General features: G+C 66.1%; 1 protein-coding gene across 3 annotated transcripts in view; it reads right to left on the bottom strand.

Moving 5' to 3' along the window:
* Positions 1–18249, bottom strand: part of ABR (ABR activator of RhoGEF and GTPase) — a 77443-nt gene extending 59194 nt beyond the window's left edge. For 2 of the 3 annotated variants that reach the window (XM_075904345.1, XM_075904338.1), the window contains exon 1: positions 16600–18249. In XM_075904345.1, coding sequence (XP_075760460.1) covers positions 16600–18043 — 1444 coding nt within the window. In that variant the 5' untranslated portion in view covers positions 18044–18249. The remainder of the gene's footprint in view (positions 1–16599) is intronic. The other variant, XM_075904337.1, reaches the window with a different exon arrangement.
* Between the last annotated feature and the right edge of the window lie 1879 nt (positions 18250–20128).

The raw sequence follows: 20128 nt of genomic DNA, 5'->3' as shown, positions 1-20128 counted from the left end.
CCAGGCCTGGCCCTCGGTTCCTCGCTGGCGCAGAGCGGCCAGCCAGCAACCCTGGCCTCAGGGACCGGCTCCTGCGGGCGCAGCCAGAGCTGGGGTGATGCCGGTGGGGGTGGACCAGCCCTGCCTCAGGACGTGGGGCAGGAGAGGTCAGCTGGGACCTGGGCAGGGGGCATCGTCTGCTCAGCTTCTGCCCCCAGCCCCAGAGGGGGCTCCCCATGGGATGTCTCCTCCCCAGCCCCTGGCCCAGCCACCTGCTGCCCCCCATCCCGGAGCCCTGCAGGGCAGACTCCGGCCAGGCTTGCCCCGCACCTAGAAACCAGCCCCGCGGGGCGCCAGGTCGGATCTTGTCCGGCCCTGCCTGCTTCCCAGCCTCCCCAGGTCCCACGCACGGGCCAGGGCCTCTGTCCCGTTTGCTCCCAAGAGTGGGGACCCGGCTCAGCCTAACCTGCCCCTGCACAGAGCCCGGCCCCGCGGAGCTGAGACCCCCACCCAGCAGCCTGGAACAGCCCAGGGAGCCCTGGGCCTGCGTGGCCGAGGTGGCCCGCCCCCTCGTCTCCACAGAGCCAGCAAGCAGCCTCCCGGCCCAAGGTGCATCCGAGACGCGCCAGCGGGGCGGGGAGCCTGTGACCTGCGCCTGCGGTCGCTGCGCAGGGTGTCTGCATTTCCCCTGCTGCGCCGGCGGGGTCACAGGCAGGCCCAGCTCTCCCCCCTCCCCCCGGCCTCTGCTCCCCACAGGAGGCTCTGCCAGTCCCCCAGGGCAGCCTCCCCTCTCGCAAGCTCCCCACAGCGCTGGGGGGCAGCAGCACCAGGGCTAGGCTCCCCCTGCCTGGCTCGCTGCCCCGCACTCTGGGGCGACTGAGGCCCAGAGCCGGCTCCCGCGGGTCCCCCGCAGCCAGGAACGGCCCTGCCGGCTGCACGCAGGGAGGGACTCTGGCCCACAGGTTCGTCTCACACCTGGGGGCGGGCGCTGGCAGGGCGGACGTCACGAACGCACAAGCGCGAGGGCTGGTCTGCACGCTCGACGGGGGCGACCGGCCCCAGAGATAGGGCGGCCTCCGCCAGGGCCTGTTGCACGAGCTGCCTGCGTGCCGCCCCCTCGGCCACGTGCGACAGGCTCCCCCGGGGGCTACCCAGGGCGCGGTGCCTGCTCAGGATAGGCCAGGGGCTGCCGCTGCCAGGGGGCGAGGACACGCCAGTCCGCATGCGGGCCGCGCCCTTTCCACTCACGCCCCAGGCACACGGCGTTGGGATAGGGCCTCCCAGCGGCTGCAGCGGGGCTGCGGGCCTGCCACTGACCAGTCGTGCGCACGTTTCACACGCACGTGGGGGAACGTGCACTGGGCATGGTTGGTGGCGTGTGCAACTCAGGTGAGCCTCTTCCGAGCCGCTCCCAGCCTGCCCCCCGGCCCCTACTGCTCTTCCTGTCTCTCTAGCGCCCGCTGCACCCCCACCGGGTCCCCCGCCTCCCGGGGAGCGGCTCTCCACTTCCCCACGCCCCGGGGCCGCACACAGGGCCCGGCTCCGCAGGCAGGCATCCCGCCCCGCAGACATGCTCCTGTACGCCAGCCCGGCTCCTCGGGGCAGGGAAGGGACCCAGGGCAGCTCTGCTCCCTCAGCCTGGGGCCCAGGACACGAAGCTGGGTGGTGTCCATGGGTAGCCCGCTCCACAGGCTAGCAGCTCCCAGACCCCCTCGCCCTGACAGCTCCCAAACCAAAGAGCGAGAAGTCCCGCCTCTGCCCCCGGAAATGCGGCCACCTCTGGGGCGGAAGCCAAGCACCCTCCCATGCCAGCCGCACTCGGGCAGCTGGGTTCAATGCCCCTTCCGCCCTGGCAGATGAGGGCTCACTCTCCACCGGGCAGGGCCTTCTGCCGGCTCCGGGGGCTCGACGCCCCCAGGCGTGACCTGCAGAGCTGGGGGGCGCCGGGGAGTTCGGTCCTTGCAGAGCCATTCCTTGGCCAGGTTCTCGCTGTCTCAGCCCGGCTGCGCCCTCCCTGGCGTCCCCCTGCCTACACCCAGCCAGCCCCGGCCCCCCGCCCTCTCCAGCCCCGGCCCCCGCTGCCCCACCCCCGCCAGCCCTCTATGCAAGCCTAGTGCTGCTTCAGTCCCCCTATACTTTTGGCAAACAAACTAAGGATGTTCCTGGCCCGTCGACTACTCGATTCCCCCACCCCCCTTGCTGCTTCTCTCATACAGAGGCAGCGGGGGGGGGGGTGCTTCAAAGCGGCAGCCCCACCCCGCTGTGCGGCGCTGCCGCTTTGAAACCCCGAGGCGGCGCACAAAGGGCAGGGCCGCGCAGCGGACCCCCGGCTCAGCGGTGTGGGGCTGCCCCTCTGAAATGCCGCCCCAGCGTGTCAGGTCCACAGCGCAGCACGGAGCCGGGGGTCAGCGGGGCTCCGAGTCCTGCGCTGCGCTTTGAAACGCGCCGGAGCCCCCGCTGGGGACTTGCCACCGCACGGAGCTCTGCATCCCCCTGGAACGGTACGACGGCCCCGCAGGGGGGGGGGGCTCTCGTACATTTCCAAGGAGGAATGCGGACCTGCCTATCGACTAGTCGAGTAGCCGGGGGAAATGCCATCGACTGCTCGGCTCGTCAATTCACCGCTAGTTAACAGCCTTAAAATAACCCCCACGCAGACAGCGCCCAAAGTCCTCCCAAGCCACAGCCCGGCCCCTCCGGCTCTGCCCCCGCCCCCTCAAACACAGCCCGGCCCCTCCGGCTCTGCCCCCGCCCCCTCAAACACAGCCCGGCCCCTCCGGCTCTGCCCCCGCCCCCTCAAACACAGCCCGGCCCCTCCGGCTCTGCCCCCGCCCCCTCAAACACAGCCCGGCCCCTCCGGCTCTGCCCCCGCCCCCTCAAACACAGCCCGGCCCCTCCGGCTCTGCCCCCGCCCCCTCAAACACAGCCCGGCCCCTATGGATCTGCCCCCGCCCCCTCAAACACAGCCCGGCCCCTCCGGCTCTGCCCCCGCCCCCTCAAACACAGCCCGGCCCCTCCGGCTCTGCCCCCGCCCCCTCAAACACAGCCCGGCCCCTCCGGCTCTGCCCCCGCCCCCTCAAACACAGCCCAACCCCTATGGATCTGCCCCCGCCCCCTCAAACACAGCCCAGCCCCTCGGCCCAGAGCATGAGCAGGGCTGGCTTGGACAGGACCAGGCCTGAACCACCCACATTTAGGAGAAGGGGGGGCTGCCCCCTGCCAGCCTGTGGCACAGAGCCCCCCGCCCCAGAGCCCCAGGCAGCACCAGCCCAGCCCGGCGCTTGGACTCAGCGCTGCCGGCACAAGCAGAGACGGGCTGCAGGGCAAGCTGGCTGCTCCGGGCACAAAGTCCCAGCGATCTAGGGGGTCAAGGCGATGGAGCGAAGCCCAAAGCCCGCACTCTCCGGCAGCTCCCCCACCAAACCCACAGAGCAAGCCCTCCTCTCCCCGCGGAAACGCAGCCACCTCTGGGGCAGGACGCAGCAGCCCTGCACCACGGCATAGAACAGGGCCGAGGAGCAGAGGGGAACACACAGGAAGCTGATGGGATGATGAGAGCCCAGCCAGGACCCGGGAGCTCCCCTCCCAACGCCCTCCACGTTCTCACGCCCCCACGGGCGGAGCCGAGGCTCCCTCTGTCTCCAGGGAGGCCAATGGGACTTCAGGGAGCAATCAAGCGCACGTTCAGCCTCAGGTGCCCTGGCCCCCGTGGCAAAATCTGGCTGTGCGGGTTGCGGGCGCGGGGCAGAGCCGTGGAGGAGCCGCATGGGCCTGCAGGAGATAGCGGGGGGCACCGTGCCCGGCCCCACGCTGGTCAGCAGCCCGAGCAGCTCCCGCCGGCCCAGGATCCCAGCTCTCGCGGCCCAGTGCCACGCCGCCAGGGTGCCTGCGGGTCGGCCCGCCGAGCCCCACTCCACCTGGGAGCTCGCAAGCGGCCCAGAGCTGGCGGGACGGTGCCATCCTGGAAACAGCAGAGAGACCAGAGCAGGAGGGAGCCGTGGAGAGACTCGGCCAGGCATGGGCAGTGGGGCAAGGCGGGGCTGGGGGGCAAGGCCCCAGCCCCGCCCCTTCTGCCCAGGCCCCGCCCCCAGGGGAGCCAAGCTGCCCCCAGCACCATGGGAGGTGCAGTGTCACGCCCGATCCCCCCCCCCCCCCGACTCTCCCAGCCCAAGGGGCGCAGCCGGATGCCCTGCGAGCGGGTCTGTCTCGCCAGGCGCTGGCAGGTCAGGCCAGTCCCCAGGCAAACCCTGCCTGGAGGGGGCTTCCAGCCCAGCCTCGCCGAGACTCAGGCCCCCGGGACCCACCGGGCAAGCAATGGCCACTGGCAGGGCCCAGCGCGGAGGCCGCTCGGGCCGGGAACGGGGCGGCAGCTGGCTCTGGGCTCGCCAGGGGCGCTGGTGCCGTGGGACAGACCCGCACTCGCCCGGGTGTGAACCGCCGTGACACTCCCCTGCCCCCCCCCGCCACGTGAGCGCCACGGGGGAGTCGCCGGGCTCGGGGTGACGACCAGGGAGGCCAGATAAGCCGCAGGGAGAGAACAGCCGGCCACGGTCACCCGGGCGAGGAGACGCCCGGCACTCGGGTTCTCTGCACTTGGACCACGGGCCTCTCCCCACACAGCGACCGTCCGGCTCCGGCCTGGTGCGCTGGGATCCGCTGGTCGGGCTGGGCGCCCCAGCCCCACAACTCACCCCTCTCCGCAGCCTTTCCTCCCCCACCCAGAGATGGCGACTACAGATTCTGAGAGGAGGCTTCGGGTTCAGCAGGGCAAGCCAGCAGCCTCCAGGAAAGCCAGGCGGGTGCCCGACTGCTGCAAGCCAGCCAGCCAGCCACATGCAAATTGCGGTTGCTCGGTGCAGGAGCCGTGGGCCACACGTGGTGTGGGCAGCGATTTGTTGCTTAGGGCTGGGGAGGGAAGCCACAGGGGAAAACGCTGGGATTTCGGTAAAGGAAGGGGGGCGGATTTCTCGGAGACGGGACCCAGATGTAACCTGTTCCCGCAAAGGAGCCCCTCCAAGCGAAACGAAGACGACGCTCGGCACCCCGCTCCCGGGGCCTGCTTCCGGAAGAGCCTCTCGCGAGTCTTAGAACCGCGGAAACCTTGGCAACTCGAGACGGCCCCAACCAGAGCCCAGCCTCCCCCCGGGCTCCCACGCTGCTCTTCCGAGCACCCCTGGGGCTGGGCTAAACTCAGAACCCGCAGGGCAGAGAGCGTCAGCCGCCAGGCACATGCAGCTGCTCCCTGATTTGCACCTGCAAACGCTTCTGGTTAGCAAACTGTGACCAGAGGAGAGGAGGGCTGTAAACCCTCTGTGGCGGCGCGTCGGGGTCCCCCGATCCTGCACCCCTGGAGCAGCGAGAACGGACCCCGCCAGCCAGTGGAACGGGGGGTTATTGCTTCTCCGGGATACAGCCCAGCACAGACTCCATGTGGACATAAGGAGTCAGGGGCTGGCCGCCCTAGACCCCTGGGGGCAGGGTGCATCGTCCCCCTGAACCCCCAGCACTCTGCTTAGTCTCCTCTCTTCATGTTTCCCAGCCAAAAACTGCCCAGCTCCCAGGCCCTGCCCCCAGCCAGGGGTTGGTCTCGCCTTCCCTTCCTTTGTCTCTCCCCTGGGAAGAGCAGTGTTACCTGCCCAGGCTGGGTCTAGCTAGGTGTCTGGGCCAATCCCCATGTGGGTGAGTCAGTGGGAGTCACACATCCCAGTGCAGGGGAACCCCGGGTCACAGAGCAGACAGCCCCCACTACGTCACACCCAGGCCCAGGGTACGCCAGACTGTTACACCCCTGCTGAGCTGTCACCCTGAGCTACAGCCGCACCTCGCAGGCATGGCTATGAGATCACCCTCCAGCCAAGAGCTGGAAGATAAATAGCCGCTCTCGCTCTACAGGACCGTATGGGAGGGCTTGGGGGGGTTAGAGAGACCCCCGACACACGACAGGACAGGGAAGGCTCCTGCTAAGAAGAACCCGGAGCCCCCCTCTGCTGGGGCACATGGTGCAAATGCGGGGAAGTTCTGCGTCGCGTCAGCGGGCTGAGTAGCGGTTCTCACGCGCACTATAGGGGCTGTGTGTGTTCCCTGGGCGCCCCTCAGGAGAGGGTCAAACCCCACCCCGCTGATTAGCAGAGCACCCACAGCAAGGTCTGTGTTGCTGCGGTGGTGCACAGACACACACGCCTCGGTGCACATCATACAATTTATTCCGCACGTGGGTGGGTCAATTCTGCACATGGACGGAAAAGATTAGAGGGAACACCGGGCACTGGCCCTCTGCACCACAACCTCACTGCTGCTTTGTCCCCGGGGCTGGGGCGCTATGGGACACCAGCCCACCTGTCCCACGGCACCGAAGCGGAGCCCATGGCTGGCATCACTCCGGAGTTTATTAGAGCTCGGCATGGCCGGCGGCGCCGAAAAGGGGAGCGAACCCCTCGGGCCCCGCTCCGGGCAGTGCGCCCCACCCACGGGCACCTGAGACACGCCAGCTGCAATGCCTGGCGCCTGGCCACCAAACCTCCACGAACAGCCGTTTCCAGCCAAGGCGGCTGCTGCCCCCGCCCCAGGCGAGGGAACCTCAGTCCCACTGCACCAGGAGTGGAAACCAAGTCCAAGCCTCCGACAGCGACGGAGCTGCCTTCCTCGGAGACCAGCACAAACGTGCCGCCGCACCATCACAGCGTTCCGCGCTTGGTTCCACGCTGGCGCCAGGCTGCTCCGAATAACTGGGGCCACCTCAGCATTAGCTCGCTCTCCGGAGGAAGACAGCCCCATCTCTGCAGCCCCCGGCCCCTGGGCAGGAGCCCGCAGTGAGACCCAGTGGGGTGGCGTTTGTCCGTTCACGATGGAGAACCACTAAGTCCACACCCAACCCAACCCAACGAGGAGCCCTGTGGCACCTAGTAGAGTAACCAGCTGATTTGGGCTGGAACTCACGGCCAGATGCAGCCGACGGGGTCACCAAATGAATTACTAGGCACCAAGTTTAAAACAAACAAAAGCACACGGTCAACTTGTGGAACTCCTTGCTGGAGGATGTTGAAAAGACCAGGACTTAAACAGGGTTCAAAAAAGAGCTAGATAGATTCATGGAGGTTAGATCCATCAATGGCTATTAGCCAGGCTGGGTAGGACGCTGTCCCTAGCCTCTGTGTGTCAGGAGCTGGGAATGGGCGACAGGGAAGGGATCATGTGAGGATTCCCTGTTCTGTTCACCCTCTGGGGCAGCTGGCATTGGCCACCGTGGGCAGACAGTAGCCTCCTGCTGTGGGATAAGCCCAAGAAAGAAACCAACAGAACACCACTGGCCATCACCGACAGTCCTCAGCTTGAACCTCGCCAACGCATCATCAGTGAGCTACAACCCATCCTGGACAATGATCCCTCGCTTTCATAGGCCTTGGGAGGCAGGCCAGTGCTCGCACACAGACAGCCCGCCAACCTGAAGCAATTCTCACCAAGAACTACACACCGCACCACAGTAACTAACTCAGGAACCAAGCCCTGCAACAAACCTCGGTGCCAACTCTGCCCACATATCTACACCAGAGACACCATCGCAGGACCTAACCACATCAGCCACACCATCGCTGGCTCATTCTCCTGCACATCTGCCAATGTGATCTACGCCATCGTGTGCCAGCAATGCCCCTCGGCTATATACATCGGCCAAACTGGACTGTCCCTACGTAAAAGAATCAATGGGCACAAATCAGATCTTAGGAATGGCAACATACGAAAACCTGTAGAACATTTCCGTCTCCCTGGCCACACAATTGCAGATCTAAAGGTAGCCATCCTGCAGCAAAAAAACTTCAGGACCAGACTTCAAAGAGAAACTGCTGAGCTACAGTTCATCTGCATGTTTGACACCATCAGCTCAGGATTAAACAAAGACTGTGAATGGCTCGCCAACTACTCTCCTCTCTTGGTATTCACACCTCCAGACCAGCTACTAGAAGTGCAATGCGCAGGACAATGTAGCACTTTAAAGATTAACAAGATGGTTTATTAGAGGATGAGCTTTCGTGGGCCAGACCCACTTCCTCAGATCAAAAAACCTAGAAGTGGGCCTCATCCTCCCCCGACTGAATTAACCTCGTTATCTCTAGCCTGAGTCTGGCCTGCATATTTATACCTGCCTCTGGATATTTCCACGACATGCATCTGACGAAGTGGGTCTTTGCCCACGAAAGCTTATGCTCCAATACGTCTGTTAGTCTACAAGGTGCCACAGGACTCCTTGTCACTGTTGACAGACAGGACACGGGGCTGGAGGGACCTTTGATCTGACCCAGCCAGGCCACTCTTATGACGAAGTCGGGGGTAGGGAAGGTTGCCCACACAAGCATAAGACTCCTCCTTGGTTTTGCTGAAACAGACAAACACAGCGACCCCCCACAAGACGTGCCACCCACGCACCCAGCTCACTGCCACCAACCTATTCCGCTGCTCTTCCCCCAGCTGCCTGGGCCCTGCTCAGATCTCGCCTTACCACACAGCCGACAACAGCCAGACGCCCTCGCCTCCTCCTCCAGCCAGAGGCGCATGCAGCTGAGGTGGGGAGGTGGCTGAGCCCCCCCTTGTAGCTCCAAGCGAGAGACTCGTCCCCAAAATCGTTAATTCCAGGGATGCCTTTGACCCCAAGGACTTGGCGACCCAAACAGACACCACCATGGAAATGCAGCCACCTCTGGGCAGCAGCAGCATGCACACAGCACCCTGCACAACGGGGATGAGAGGGAGCGGTCTGGTCCCAGAGCAGGGAAACCCCCTAGCGGGATTCCCAGCACCGGAGCAGACAGGCCCGGGGTGTGATAATCCTGCGGGGAGAGCAGGAAACGTCCCAGCTTTTAAACAATTACCCCCACGCCTGGGCCATGCTGCCTGCGTTCGGAGCCCTTGCACGGCGGGTGGGGGCGCCTCGCACTCGTGCGTCACGTGGCCTACATCTCTCGCACGTGGAGGAGTCTCTGTCTTTGCCCTCCCAAGGGGAGAGCCGTGTGAGCTGCCATGCAGCTGGCTGCGCTGGGTTCCTTCCCTGGGCTGTTCGGGGGTTGTCAGAGGAAGTCGGCCGGAGCCAGGCCCTGGGGCAGCATGGGGCTGGCCCGAGTCTGAGGGGTGTGTCCTGCGGCCTGGGACCAGCCCCGCCGGTGCGCTGTTGGCTGCCCGACCGAGCTTGGCCCTGGGGGCAGAAAGTCCCACAGGCCGGAGAGGTGGAGTTATGGGCCTGGATCCCCAGCCTGGAGCTGCAGGCCCTGCTAGACCCGCGTGAGTGTGGGCAGGCCAGGCCCGAGGCGTCCACATGGCACCTCCCGGGGCTCGCTGCAGGAAGGCGGCCGGGGCAGGGCCGCAGAGACCGGGCGTGGGGACCGGGCCTGCCTGCCGCAGGGAAGCGCCGGCGCCACCCCAGTAACGAGCCCGCGTCTCCTGGACTCAGAAGTGGTTTTCACACAGGGACACGTCTGCTCCGAGCGGCCCCCGCCCCGACTTCGCTCCACAGTCGCCTCGTCTTCCCCTGTTGCGGGGGTGAGGCCGGCGGGTGCCCCTCGCCCGGCTGTACCCCCTTCCCGCTGGCCTCCGGCGGCCGCCCCGCCCGCCCCTCCCCCCCGCTGGCAGATGGGAGGGGGGTGGCGTCAGCACGTCGTCTGGAAAGCTCCCCTGACGGGGTCTGCGCCGAGAAATGCCACCTGCTCTGCTGTGGTTTCCACCCGCCTACTCCGGAGGCCTCCTCGTTTCAGAGCCGGCACGAAGCCGTTTTGAAGGCCCAAGGGGGGGCGGGGAGACCTCGAGAGCGGTTTCGTTCTTTCCTGGTCGGGTTTTTACTAAATCAGCAGCTGCCTGGGGCCCCCCCGAGACAGTTACAGCGGCACGAAGGGGAGAGCTCTCCGCGTGTCTAGCCTCAAAGAGGCTCCTTCTGAGCCAGAAGGGGAGAGTCCGGAGGCCTCACGCCTGGAGTGGGCACGCCTGAGCCTCCCAGCGCCTCTCCCCCCGGGGTCTCCGTGTGTGTCTCAAACATTCCTGCCACTTAGAGGTAGGCACATGCCCATCCAACAGATGGGGAAATTGAGGCCCGGAGCAAGGAACTGACTCCCCAAAGCCAGGCGGCGAGTCCATGGCAGAGCTGGGGAGAAGCCACAAAATCTCCGTTCTGTGAGACCATCCTTCCGTGGCAGCCTTTGGCTGGGTGGGGTGCCCAGGAGTCACACAAACCAGCTTTTGTGTATTTAAGACTTTTTAAACTGGATTTTCAAGCTCTCCTTTTCCTGAGGCCACAGGGAAGGCTGCAAGGACAGGCACACCTGGGAAGGGTAAACCAGAGGCCAAGGGTAACTCGGCAGAGGGAACACGCAGAGACCACGTCCTGATATTCAGCCTGCAGGCCATCTTGGAGGCTGCGGAACCGTCCCTAAGGAGAGACCCCCCCTTGCTTGGGCTGTTTACACGACTCACACCCCTGTGTGCGGTCCTGCGAGGAACGGGGCTCCCACTGAGAGCAAGGGAGCAGCAGCAGGGACACCTGGCAGCGTTCCCTGTAAGCTGGGCACTTGTGCGGCCGCTCCGGAGAGGTTCTGCTGCCGCCCAGCTGATTAGCAAAGCACTCGCTAGGTTTTTGGTTTCCACTGGTGGTGCACATTCACACAGGCCTCAGTGCACATAAAATTATTCCACACACGGATGGGAAAACCCACCTACAGACGGAAAAGATTAGAAGGAACCTGGACAGCTGGCACTTTGATTCTAATGACTACGTTGCAGGGCTACTTGCGGCTCGCACACTCTGCATTCGCCACCCAGTCCCGTGAGTCTCTGCAGCTGGTGAGTGGGGCGTGCGCCGGGCTGTGCTGCAGTGGGGTCTCCCAATGGACCGCGGTGCTGAAGGACGCAGCCCGTGGGCACCGAGATGCGGAACTAGACGGGCTTCCAGGCCTGGGAGGACTTCCACACGCGGATGGGAGTTTTCTAGGGCCAGGTCTGCCCCCGGGTAGCAGGTGGCCACGGGATTCCAAGGCAGAACGCTTCCCTTAGAGAAACTGTCCAGCGCCCCCCGGGGCTGCAGTCCTGCGTCACGCCCCAAAAGGGGCAAGGCCAATGGTATCGGGTAGGCACCCGCCCGCCGGCTCATGGCGCTGTTTCCGCTGCGCCTCGCCCAACGCACGGTGTGACACGAGGGGAACGCTGCCCAAAGGCAACACCCCCAGCCTGAGCGGAGTCCTCCCCGAGTTACCCTGGAAAAGGATTATGGTCCCGCTGCTGCCGCGGGCCCTGCAAACCCCGGGTGTGGCGTAGCAGGGGGGTGCTGACTACTGTTGTAATCGTATGTTCGCTCTGGTGTGGCAGTCGCCATGTGTCTGGTGGGGTTCTCTGTGATCCGACTGTCCTGTGCTGCTCTGTAGTGATGCTGTGTGTGGGTGTGCCTCAGTTTCCCCAGGCCCTGCTGCATGAGGAGGGGGAGGCAGGGTGGGACTCACTGGGTATGTGCAGTCTCTCACCCCCTGAGGCCCAGGGGACAGTGCTGTGCACCTTGGGCCTGGAAAGAGGACAGTGGAGGAGGCAGGGCTGCCTGGGCCGAGTGAGCAGGGGCTGGAGGGGTGAGTCAGTCTCGGCTGGGCTAGGAGGAGTGAGGATGTTTTAGACCAGTAGTCTCCAAGCTTTCCTGGCTGCTAGGCACCCGGGGGAGGGGCTGCTCATGCACCCTGCGGCCAGGGCTGGCACCAAGTATGTGCTGCGCGCTGGGGGCGGGGCCAGCCCAGATGGGGGCGGGGCCAGCCCAGATGGGGGCGGGGCCAGCCCAGATGGGGGCGGGGCCAGCCCGGGCACTGCATTGGGGACCACTGTTTTAGACCAAGGAAGGGGTGAAGCCCCTTCCCCCAAGAGGACTAAGGCTCTGCCGGGCTCCTGTGTTACCGTGGAGCCTGCGCTGCGTCTCGGAGAAGCAATGAACCTTCTACTCTACGAGCCGGCGGAGAGTCCCCTCTGGCTGCGGACGGGGTGCAGGGCCGGGCGCTCCCGACGCGCCGTCACACCAGGTGCTTCCCAGGCGACCAGATGCGTTGGCAAAGTCCCAGCACGGAGAGGCCGGTCAGCACCGCCAGGAATCCTCAGGGGGATCCAGCACTCGCAGGCTTTGTCCAGAGCCTCTCACATCCTCTGTCAAGCGTGTCCCCCCTTCCCACTAGGCACCCCCCTCCAGAAGACACGTCTCCGGCCAATCAGGCGACCCGCAGTTACATAAGCCTGATCTCCTGGAGCTCAGCCGCGGGGTTTGGCCTCACGGTGCAATCTGGCTCTGTTCTAGGGTGTCCCTGTGCCACGGAGACGAGGAACCCCAGCAGAGATGCTGCAGCCGATACGGGGCCGTGGCAGGCAGCCGCAGCACCCCCATTCCACACACGCCCCCCGCCCCCACGCCCTGCGTGGCACTCAGACCACCGGTCAGCTGGGCGGCGCAGTCAGCTGCTTTGCTCACCGCAGAGCGGGGTGGTGGACGGAGAGGTCAGGGAGGGTAGGATAAAGGCCGGCTCTCACCATCTGTTTGCTGACCCCGGGATGCTGTCTGTCAGCCTAGGCTGAGCTGGCACGGGGGTTCGCCGAGATGCCGGGCCCATCATATGACTGTCACACGCCTTCCGATCGCTGGGAGCGCAGACACTTTGGAGAGGGCCTCTTTTAAATCCGTTTGGGATTCGTGGGATTTCAGCAGAACCCTCCATCCCCCCTGCACTCCTCTCCAGACCACAGATGCCAAAACTTCCACGGGGGCCAGGCTGGTGGCAGGAGACCCGAGGAGGGAGGCAGCGTTTTCCAGGGCCTGGCTCCCGTGGGCGGAAGACATGAGCTGTGAGTGTCACAGCGCAATTCCTCAGGTCTGGGACGCTCAGAGGGGCCGAAGCAGAGTTCCCTGTAAGCGGAGCACTTCACCGGCCACCCAGGAGAGAGTCCAATGCCACTCAGCTGATTAGCAGAGCACCCACAGCCGGCAGCCTGTTTCTACTGGTGGTGCATTCTAGGGGGGCCATTGGTTAGAAGGGTTCACACGGGAATCGGTCCCGCCGCCCGTCTTCTCGCCAAGCATCTTCCTGCAGACGCCCCTCTTCCCAGCCAGGCGGCACTCCCACTCCGGTCCGTGACACTCCTATTAGGATGGCTGCAGGTTTACTGTGCTCAGCTCCACTCAGGACAGACATGAAGACAGAGCCTCGTTAAGCGCCGAGCACTTTGGGTTACAATGAGGAGGGCTGCCCAGCCAGAGCTCCGGTTCAGCAAGCGACAAATCGGACCAGCCGGCTCACCGGGAAGCCAAAGCAGCAGCTGCGGCGCCGGGAAGAGTCGGGGCGCGTGACCAGACACGGAGCTGCAAGCAGAGTTCACTAAAGAAGAACCGGGCAGCGCTGAACGGGCCGCCTGGAGGCGAAAAGGGGATCTAGACACCGGCCTTCCGGCACGCCGTGCTTCTGCTTTTAAATGTCACCTCTCCGGCCTGGCCTGCCCCGCCGCAGGGGACAAAGGGAACGGCTGGCGGGGGAAGGGAACCGCCAGGACCAACCGGGCCGGTGATCGATGCCGGAGGACGATTTCCCTCCTTCCAACCCGCGGGTTTTGCAAACGGGGGCAGCGGAACCAGTTCCAACCCAGTTCTACTCAGCCACGTCCAAGGGAAACGCAGCAACCAGGCGGCCGCTTTGCGCAGCCTGCCGCGGGGGCGGGGATGAAGCCGTTTTGGCCACGGGCAGCGCGACAAACCGGTTCCTTTGCACACCCGGGCCCCGAGCTCACTCACAGGCCTGGCCTTGTTGTCAAGGTCTGGTCGGAAAGAGGCACGCACCCCGGCGCCATGACACTCAGCGGCGCTCACGCGGAAAGAGGAAGGGCCGGGCGAGGAACCCGGGGCTGCCTCATGGAACCTCAATGTCCCAAGCTGGACGTGGGGAAATCCAAGCAGGTTTCGGCGCCTCCCAGCCGGAGAGCGACTCCCAGCAGTTGGAAAGTTTGAGGCTCCCACTCACAGACCATACGCCAACCTAAGGGGGTTTCCAACACGCAGGCCGGGCGCCAATCTCGGCTCAGCCCAAAAAGTTACAAGCAGCTCATCACAACCTGGAGAAGAGCCGGAGGATTAACATGTCAGTGCGGCACCGAGGGGACCCTCCCACGCTGCCGCGGCCACGGAGCCCCCTCGCTAGGGACGCTCGCCACCAGCCCCCTACGTGCGTTCAACAGGGGCATTCTCCAAAGGCAAGGGACGGCCCAGGCTGGAGGCAGAAGGGGAGAATGCAGAAGAAGCAAGTCTCTTAGGGTATGTCTACACTACCCTCCTAGTTCGAACTAGCGGGGTAATGTAGGCATACCGCACTTGCAAATGAAGCCCGGGATTTGAATTTCCCGGGCTTCATTTGCATAAGCGGGGAGCCGCCATTTTAAAAACCCCGCTGGTTCGAACCCCGTGCAGTGCGGCTACACGGGGCACGAACTAGGTAGTTCGAACTAGGCTTCCTCATTTCACGAGGAGTAACGGTAGTTGGAACTAGGAAGCCTAGTTCGAACTACCTAGTTCGTGCCCCGTGTAGCCGCGCTGCACGGGGTTCGAACCAGCGGGGTTTTAAAAATGGCGGCTCCCCGCTTATGCAAATGAAGCCCGGGAAATTCAAATCCCGGGCTTCATTTGCAAGTGCGGTATGCCTACATTACCCCGCTAGTTCGAACGAGGAGGGTAGTGTAGACATACCCCTAATTAGCTGAACAAATACGATGAGAAGTCAAGAAGCAATGGGCTTAAATTGCAGCAAGGGAGGTTTAGGCTGGATATTAGGAAATACTTCCTGCCTGTCAGGGTGGTGAAACACTGGAATAAATTGCCTAGGGGGGTTGTGGAATCCCCATCCCTGGAGATATTTAGAGCAGGTTAGACAGACAGCTGTCAGGGATGGTCTAGATCCGGGGTGGGGAGGGCAGGGGACTGAACCCGACGACCTCGCGAGGGCCCTTGTGTCCTAGGATTCTACGACCGGTTCCAGTGCTTTGGAGTAAACATCGTCAGGTGGACGCAAGGGGTGGGCGCCCGAGGAGGGGCCCTAGCGCGACGCGGGTAACCAGATCGGCGTTCTTTACAGCGCTTGTCACAAAGCGCAGCGGACACCCAGACACGTTACAGAGCAAACATTCCAGCGGGAACCAATTGGTTCCACACAGCCAGCGACGCGGGGACAGCACCGGCGCGGGAAGGAGACAGCTCCCTTCCTTTCGCCGCCAGCCTCTCGCTAGCCCAGGGCTAAAGCGCCGCCAGGCCCGGGCAGCGCCTCAAGGCCTCCGCAATGACAGACCCAGCAAAGACCGGGGGCAACGAGACGCGGGCGAGTGAGGAGCCGATTCCACCCGTCCCGCCGGGAGAGGCCGAGGAGGAGACGTGCCAAAGACCATCCTGCCAGACGCACAAGGAGCAACGCAAGCGCCGGTAACCACGGCCCCGTGTCACGCCAACGTGCAGCACAGCTGCCCCGGCACTGCCCACCTAGCTGCCTTGGTCATACCTCTCCAAGACAGTCACCCAGCTCCAGTCACCCTCCCCGCCCAGTTACCACTTGGCGCGGCTACAAAGTGCTCCCTCACAGGAGTGACCTTTGAACACAGACCTCAGCCCTACCCACGGAGCCGGGGTAGGCGTGTCTGCAGAGGGGGTTCCTAGCACGCACAGGCCCAAGGGTTCAGAGCCAAGGAGCTGCTGCCAATGCCACACAATGGCCCAGACCCGGTGCCAGCCTGGCCTTGCAGCTGGGCCGGCGGAACGGGGGCAAGGCCGGTGGCGTGAAAGGACCATGCCCCTCCAGCACAGAGCCTGCCAGACAGGATTGCTGCTACGCGCTCCAAGGAGGACTTCCCGGGGTCGTCAGACCTGCCAAGGCCTTGGGGACTCTGCCACTAGAATAAAGTTCCCCTCGCTGTCCCCGGAGCTCAGGAATTCCCGAGGGCAGGAGCCGAGGAATTCCCGACCCGTGACCAAAGCAGCCCCTTCCGAGCAGGGCACTGCCCGAGCGCCTGCTGCACGTGGCTGCGCAGCGTGGAAGGGCGCGAGGGCAGAAAGGACACACGCTGATCACAGAGATCCAGGCCATCTCCGCAGCGGTGGAGCGGCCTGGCTGGGAGCCCAGGGCCTGTACCAACAGGCAGTTTGGGGCAGTCTGAGAAGAGACCAGAGCCAGTCACGCCTCCCCGGGCTCCCCATCGGTCCCCTTGTGTCTTGCACGGGGATTGCGAGCCCGCTGGCCCAGGGACAGTCTTTCGCTGGCGGTACCCGGCCTGTCCATGCCAAGGGCTCCTAGGTGCCAGTGACACAAACCCTCTCCCCCTCGCCCTCTACTCCTTGCGCCTGCGCCGTACGCAGAGGGGAACGGACGCGGGGGCGCCCTGGCGTGCAGATCTGGCAAGCGCCGGCTGAGCTGCGGCAAAGCCAGCAGGGAGCTATTTAAAGAGCCGGCAGGAACCTGGGTTGCAATAGGACGGTACGGGTAAGAAATGGTAAGTCACTTTCACCACCAGCCGTATGTCTACCCCAGTGGCCAGGCAGCCCCCTCCCCCAGCCCATGGCCCAGCAGGGAGAGGTGCCAGGCAGGGCCCCAGGCCTACCTGCCGAGAAGCCGTCCTCGTGGTCGGAGCTGTTGTAGCTGCAGTCGCTGCCTCTCTCCGGGGAGCTGCAGCCGGAGGAGTCCCTGCCGGGCACATACAGGTGCTGCCGGCGTCTCCAGGGCAGCGGGGAGCTGTGCCCGTCCGCCCCATCCAGCGAGTCCAGGTCCCGGCTGTGTTTGGCCCACCGGCTCCCTATGGCGTGCAGCCACCGGTGGGTCCTGTCCAGCTCCTCCCCAGGCCCCCGGGGCAAGGCGCGGAAGCCGGAGGCAATGGGGTTCAGGAGGAGCCTGTCCTGCAGGTCCCCCTCCTCGGCGGCGTGGTCGGCGCTGCCCTCCACAGGGCCAGGCCCCGTCCTGGTGTGGGGCTGCCAGACACGGACCTCCCGAAAGATGGGCGTAGGGCGACCGGGCTGCCCTCTCTGGGCCTCACCAGAGCAGGGGGGGGGCTGGGCAGGGGGGGACTCGCTGCCACAGACTTCCCCGAGGACAGGGCACTCGCTGCTGGGGGGGTGCCCACTACCACGGGCCTCCCTGGGGAATGGCATGGGGGACTTGCAGCCGGGGGGCTCCCTGGGGAGGGGAATGGGGGGCTCGGAGCCGGGGGGCTCTCTGGGGAGGGGAACGGGGGGCTCGGAGCCGGGGGGCTCCCTGGGGAGGGGAACGGGGGGCTCGGAGCCGGGGGGCTCCCTGGGGAGGGGAACGGGGGGCTCGGAGCCAGGGGGCTCGGAGCCGGGGGGCTCCCTGGGGAGGGGATCGGGGGGCTCGGAGCCAGGGGGCTCGGAGCCGGGGGGCTCCCTGGGGAGGGGATCGGGGGGCTTGGAGCCAGGGGGCTCGGAGCCGGGGGGCTCCCTGGGGAGGGGATCGGGGGGCTCGGAGCTGGGGGGCTCTCTGGGGAGGGGAACGGGGGGCTTGCAGCCGGGGGGCTCCCTGGGGAGGGGAACGGGGGGCTCGGAGCCGGGGGGCTCCCTGGGGAGGGGATCGCGGGGCTCGGAGCCGGGGGCCTGGCCGGGGAGGTGCCCGGCCATAGCGTGGCTGCCCAACTCAGCGCCAGGGGCATCCAGCCCCTCCTTGGCACTCCTGCCCAGGGGGTGCCCCCGCCTGGGGGGCGGCCGCTTGCCCGGCTTCGGGGCCACGGGGGCGGGCAGGCGCTGCTGCAGCTGGGGCTGGAGGGGGGCGGCCAAGCTCTGCACGGCGCCCTCGGCCACCCCCCTCTCGCCCAGGGGCCCGGCCGGCAGGGGGGCCGAGGGGTCCCGGGCCAGGGCCGCCTCCAGGTAAGCGACTTTGAACTTCTCCCCGTCCAGCTGCTGCTGCAGCAGCCGCAGGTTCCGCCGGCACCGCTCCAGCTCCCGCTCCATGTCCCGCACCGAGCTCAGCTCCATGCGGGGCGCCGGCTCGCCGGGGAACTCGGTCTGCCAGTGCCGCTCGAACTCCGCCTGCTCCCACATGCCGCCGCCGCCGCCCCGAGGCCCCGGGGATGGGCGGCCGGGCTCGCTGCACGCGGGGAGGGATCGGCCGCCCCGAGGCCCCGGGGATGGGCGGCCGGGCGCGCTGCCTTGGGGGAGGACGCCGCGGAGCGAGCCCCAGCGGAAAGTTTTCTCTCTCCTCGGCAGCTTCCGCCCCGGAGTCCTGTCGGGGCCCTGACGTCGCGGCCCGCCCCGCCTCCCCCGGCCGAGCAGGCGGGGCCCGGCGCAGGAGGCGGCGGCTGGGGCTCCCCTAAGGGGGCTGGGAGGAAGGGCCGGGCCGGCAGCAGGTGGCAGGTTCCTGGGCCCGGCGGACAAAGCGCCACCCGCTTTTGCAGCGGGAAAGGGAAACTGAGGCACGGCGCAACTTAAGCGACTTGCAGGGGCGACAAGCTGGGGCGCGGGATGGGGGTGAGGGTTTGGGTGTGGGAGGGGCTCAAGGGTGGGGGTGAAGGTGTGACGTAGTGCGGGGGCTGTCTGCTCTGTGACCCGGGTCCCCCGCGCTGGGCTGCGATTCCCACGGACTCCCCCACACGGGGACTGGCCCAGACACCCAGGCCCAGCCTAGGCAGGGAACAAGGCTCTTCCCGGGGGGGGAGACAAAGGGAGGGAGGCGAGGGCCTGGGAGCCGGGCAATGGGAACAGACTAAGCTGCGGGTTGGGGGGGGTGATGGACCCTCCCCCAAGGGGTCTGAGGCATCCAGGCCCTGACTCCTGTAACCGCATCCTGTCCGGGCTGTGTCCCGGAGAAGCAATAACCCCCCCCCCCCTTCTACCGGCTGCGGAGTCTGTTCTGGCTGCTACGGGGGTGCAGGATCGGAGGGAACCCCGACGCGCTGTCACAGAGGGTTTGGGTGTGGGGGGGCTCAGGGGTGGGTGTGAGGGTTCGGGTGTGGGGGGCTCAGGGGTGGGTATGAGGGTTCGGGTGTGGGGGGGCTCGGGTGGGTGTGAGGGTTCGGGTGTGGGGGGGCTCGGGTGGGTGTGAGGGTTTGGGTGTGGGGGGCTCAGGGGTGGGTGTGAGGGTTCGGGTGTGGGGGGGCTCAGGGGTGGGTGTGAGGGTTCGGGTGTGGGGGGGCTCGGGTGGGTGTGAGGGTTTGGGTGTGGGGGGCTCAGGGGTGGGTGTGAGGGTTTGGGTGTGGGGGGCTCAGGGGTGGGTGTGAGGGTTCGGGTGTGGGGGGGCTCGGGTGGGTGTGAGGGTTCGGGTGTGGGGGGGCTCAGGGGTGGGTGTGAGGGTTCGGGTGTGGGGGGGCTCAGGGGTGGGTGTGAGGGTTCGGGTGTGGGGGGGCTCGGGTGGGTGTGAGGGTTCGGGTGTGGGGGGGCTCAGGGGTGGGTGTGAGGGTTCGGGTGTGGGGGGCTCAGGGGTGGGTGTGAGGGTTTGGGTGTGGGAGGGACTCAGGGGTGGGTGTGAGGGTTCGGGTGTGGGGGGCTCAGGGGTGGGTGTGAGGGTTTGGGTGTGGGGGGCTCAGGGGTGGGTGTGAGGGTTTGGGTGTGGGGGGCTCAGGGGTGGGTGTGAGGGTTCGGGTGTGGGGGGGGCTCGGGTGGGTGTGAGGGTTCGGGTGTGGGGGCTCAGGGGTGGGTGTGAGGGTTCGGGTGTGGGGGGGCTCGGGTGGGTGTGAGGGTTTGGGTGTGGGGGGCTCAGGGGTGGGTGTGAGGGTTCGGGTGTGGGGGGGCTCAGGGGTGGGTGTGAGGGTTCGGGTGTGGGGGGGCTCGGGTGGGTGTGAGGGTTTGGGTGTGGGGGGCTCAGGGGTGGGTGTGAGGGTTTGGGTGTGGGGGGCTCAGGGGTGGGTGTGAGGGTTTGGGTGTGGGGGGGCTCAGGGGTGGGTGTGAGGGTTCGGGTGTGGGGGGGCTCGGGTGGGTGTGAGGGTTCGGGTGTGGGGGGGCTCAGGGGTGGGTGTGAGGGTTCGGGTGTGGGGGGGCTCAGGGGTGGGTGTGAGGGTTCGGGTGTGGGGGGGCTCAGGGGTGGGTCTGAGGGTTTGGGTGTGGGGGGGCTCAGGGGTGGGTGTGAGGGTTTGGATGTGGGGGGGCTCAGGGGTGGGTGTGAGGGTTCGGGTGTGGGGGGGGCTCGGGTGG

The sequence above is a fragment of the Pelodiscus sinensis genome, chromosome 21, assembly GCF_049634645.1.
Source record: "Pelodiscus sinensis isolate JC-2024 chromosome 21, ASM4963464v1, whole genome shotgun sequence".
NCBI lineage: Eukaryota > Metazoa > Chordata > Testudines > Trionychidae > Pelodiscus > Pelodiscus sinensis.
This window is presented reverse-complemented; position numbering and strand designations above follow the sequence as displayed.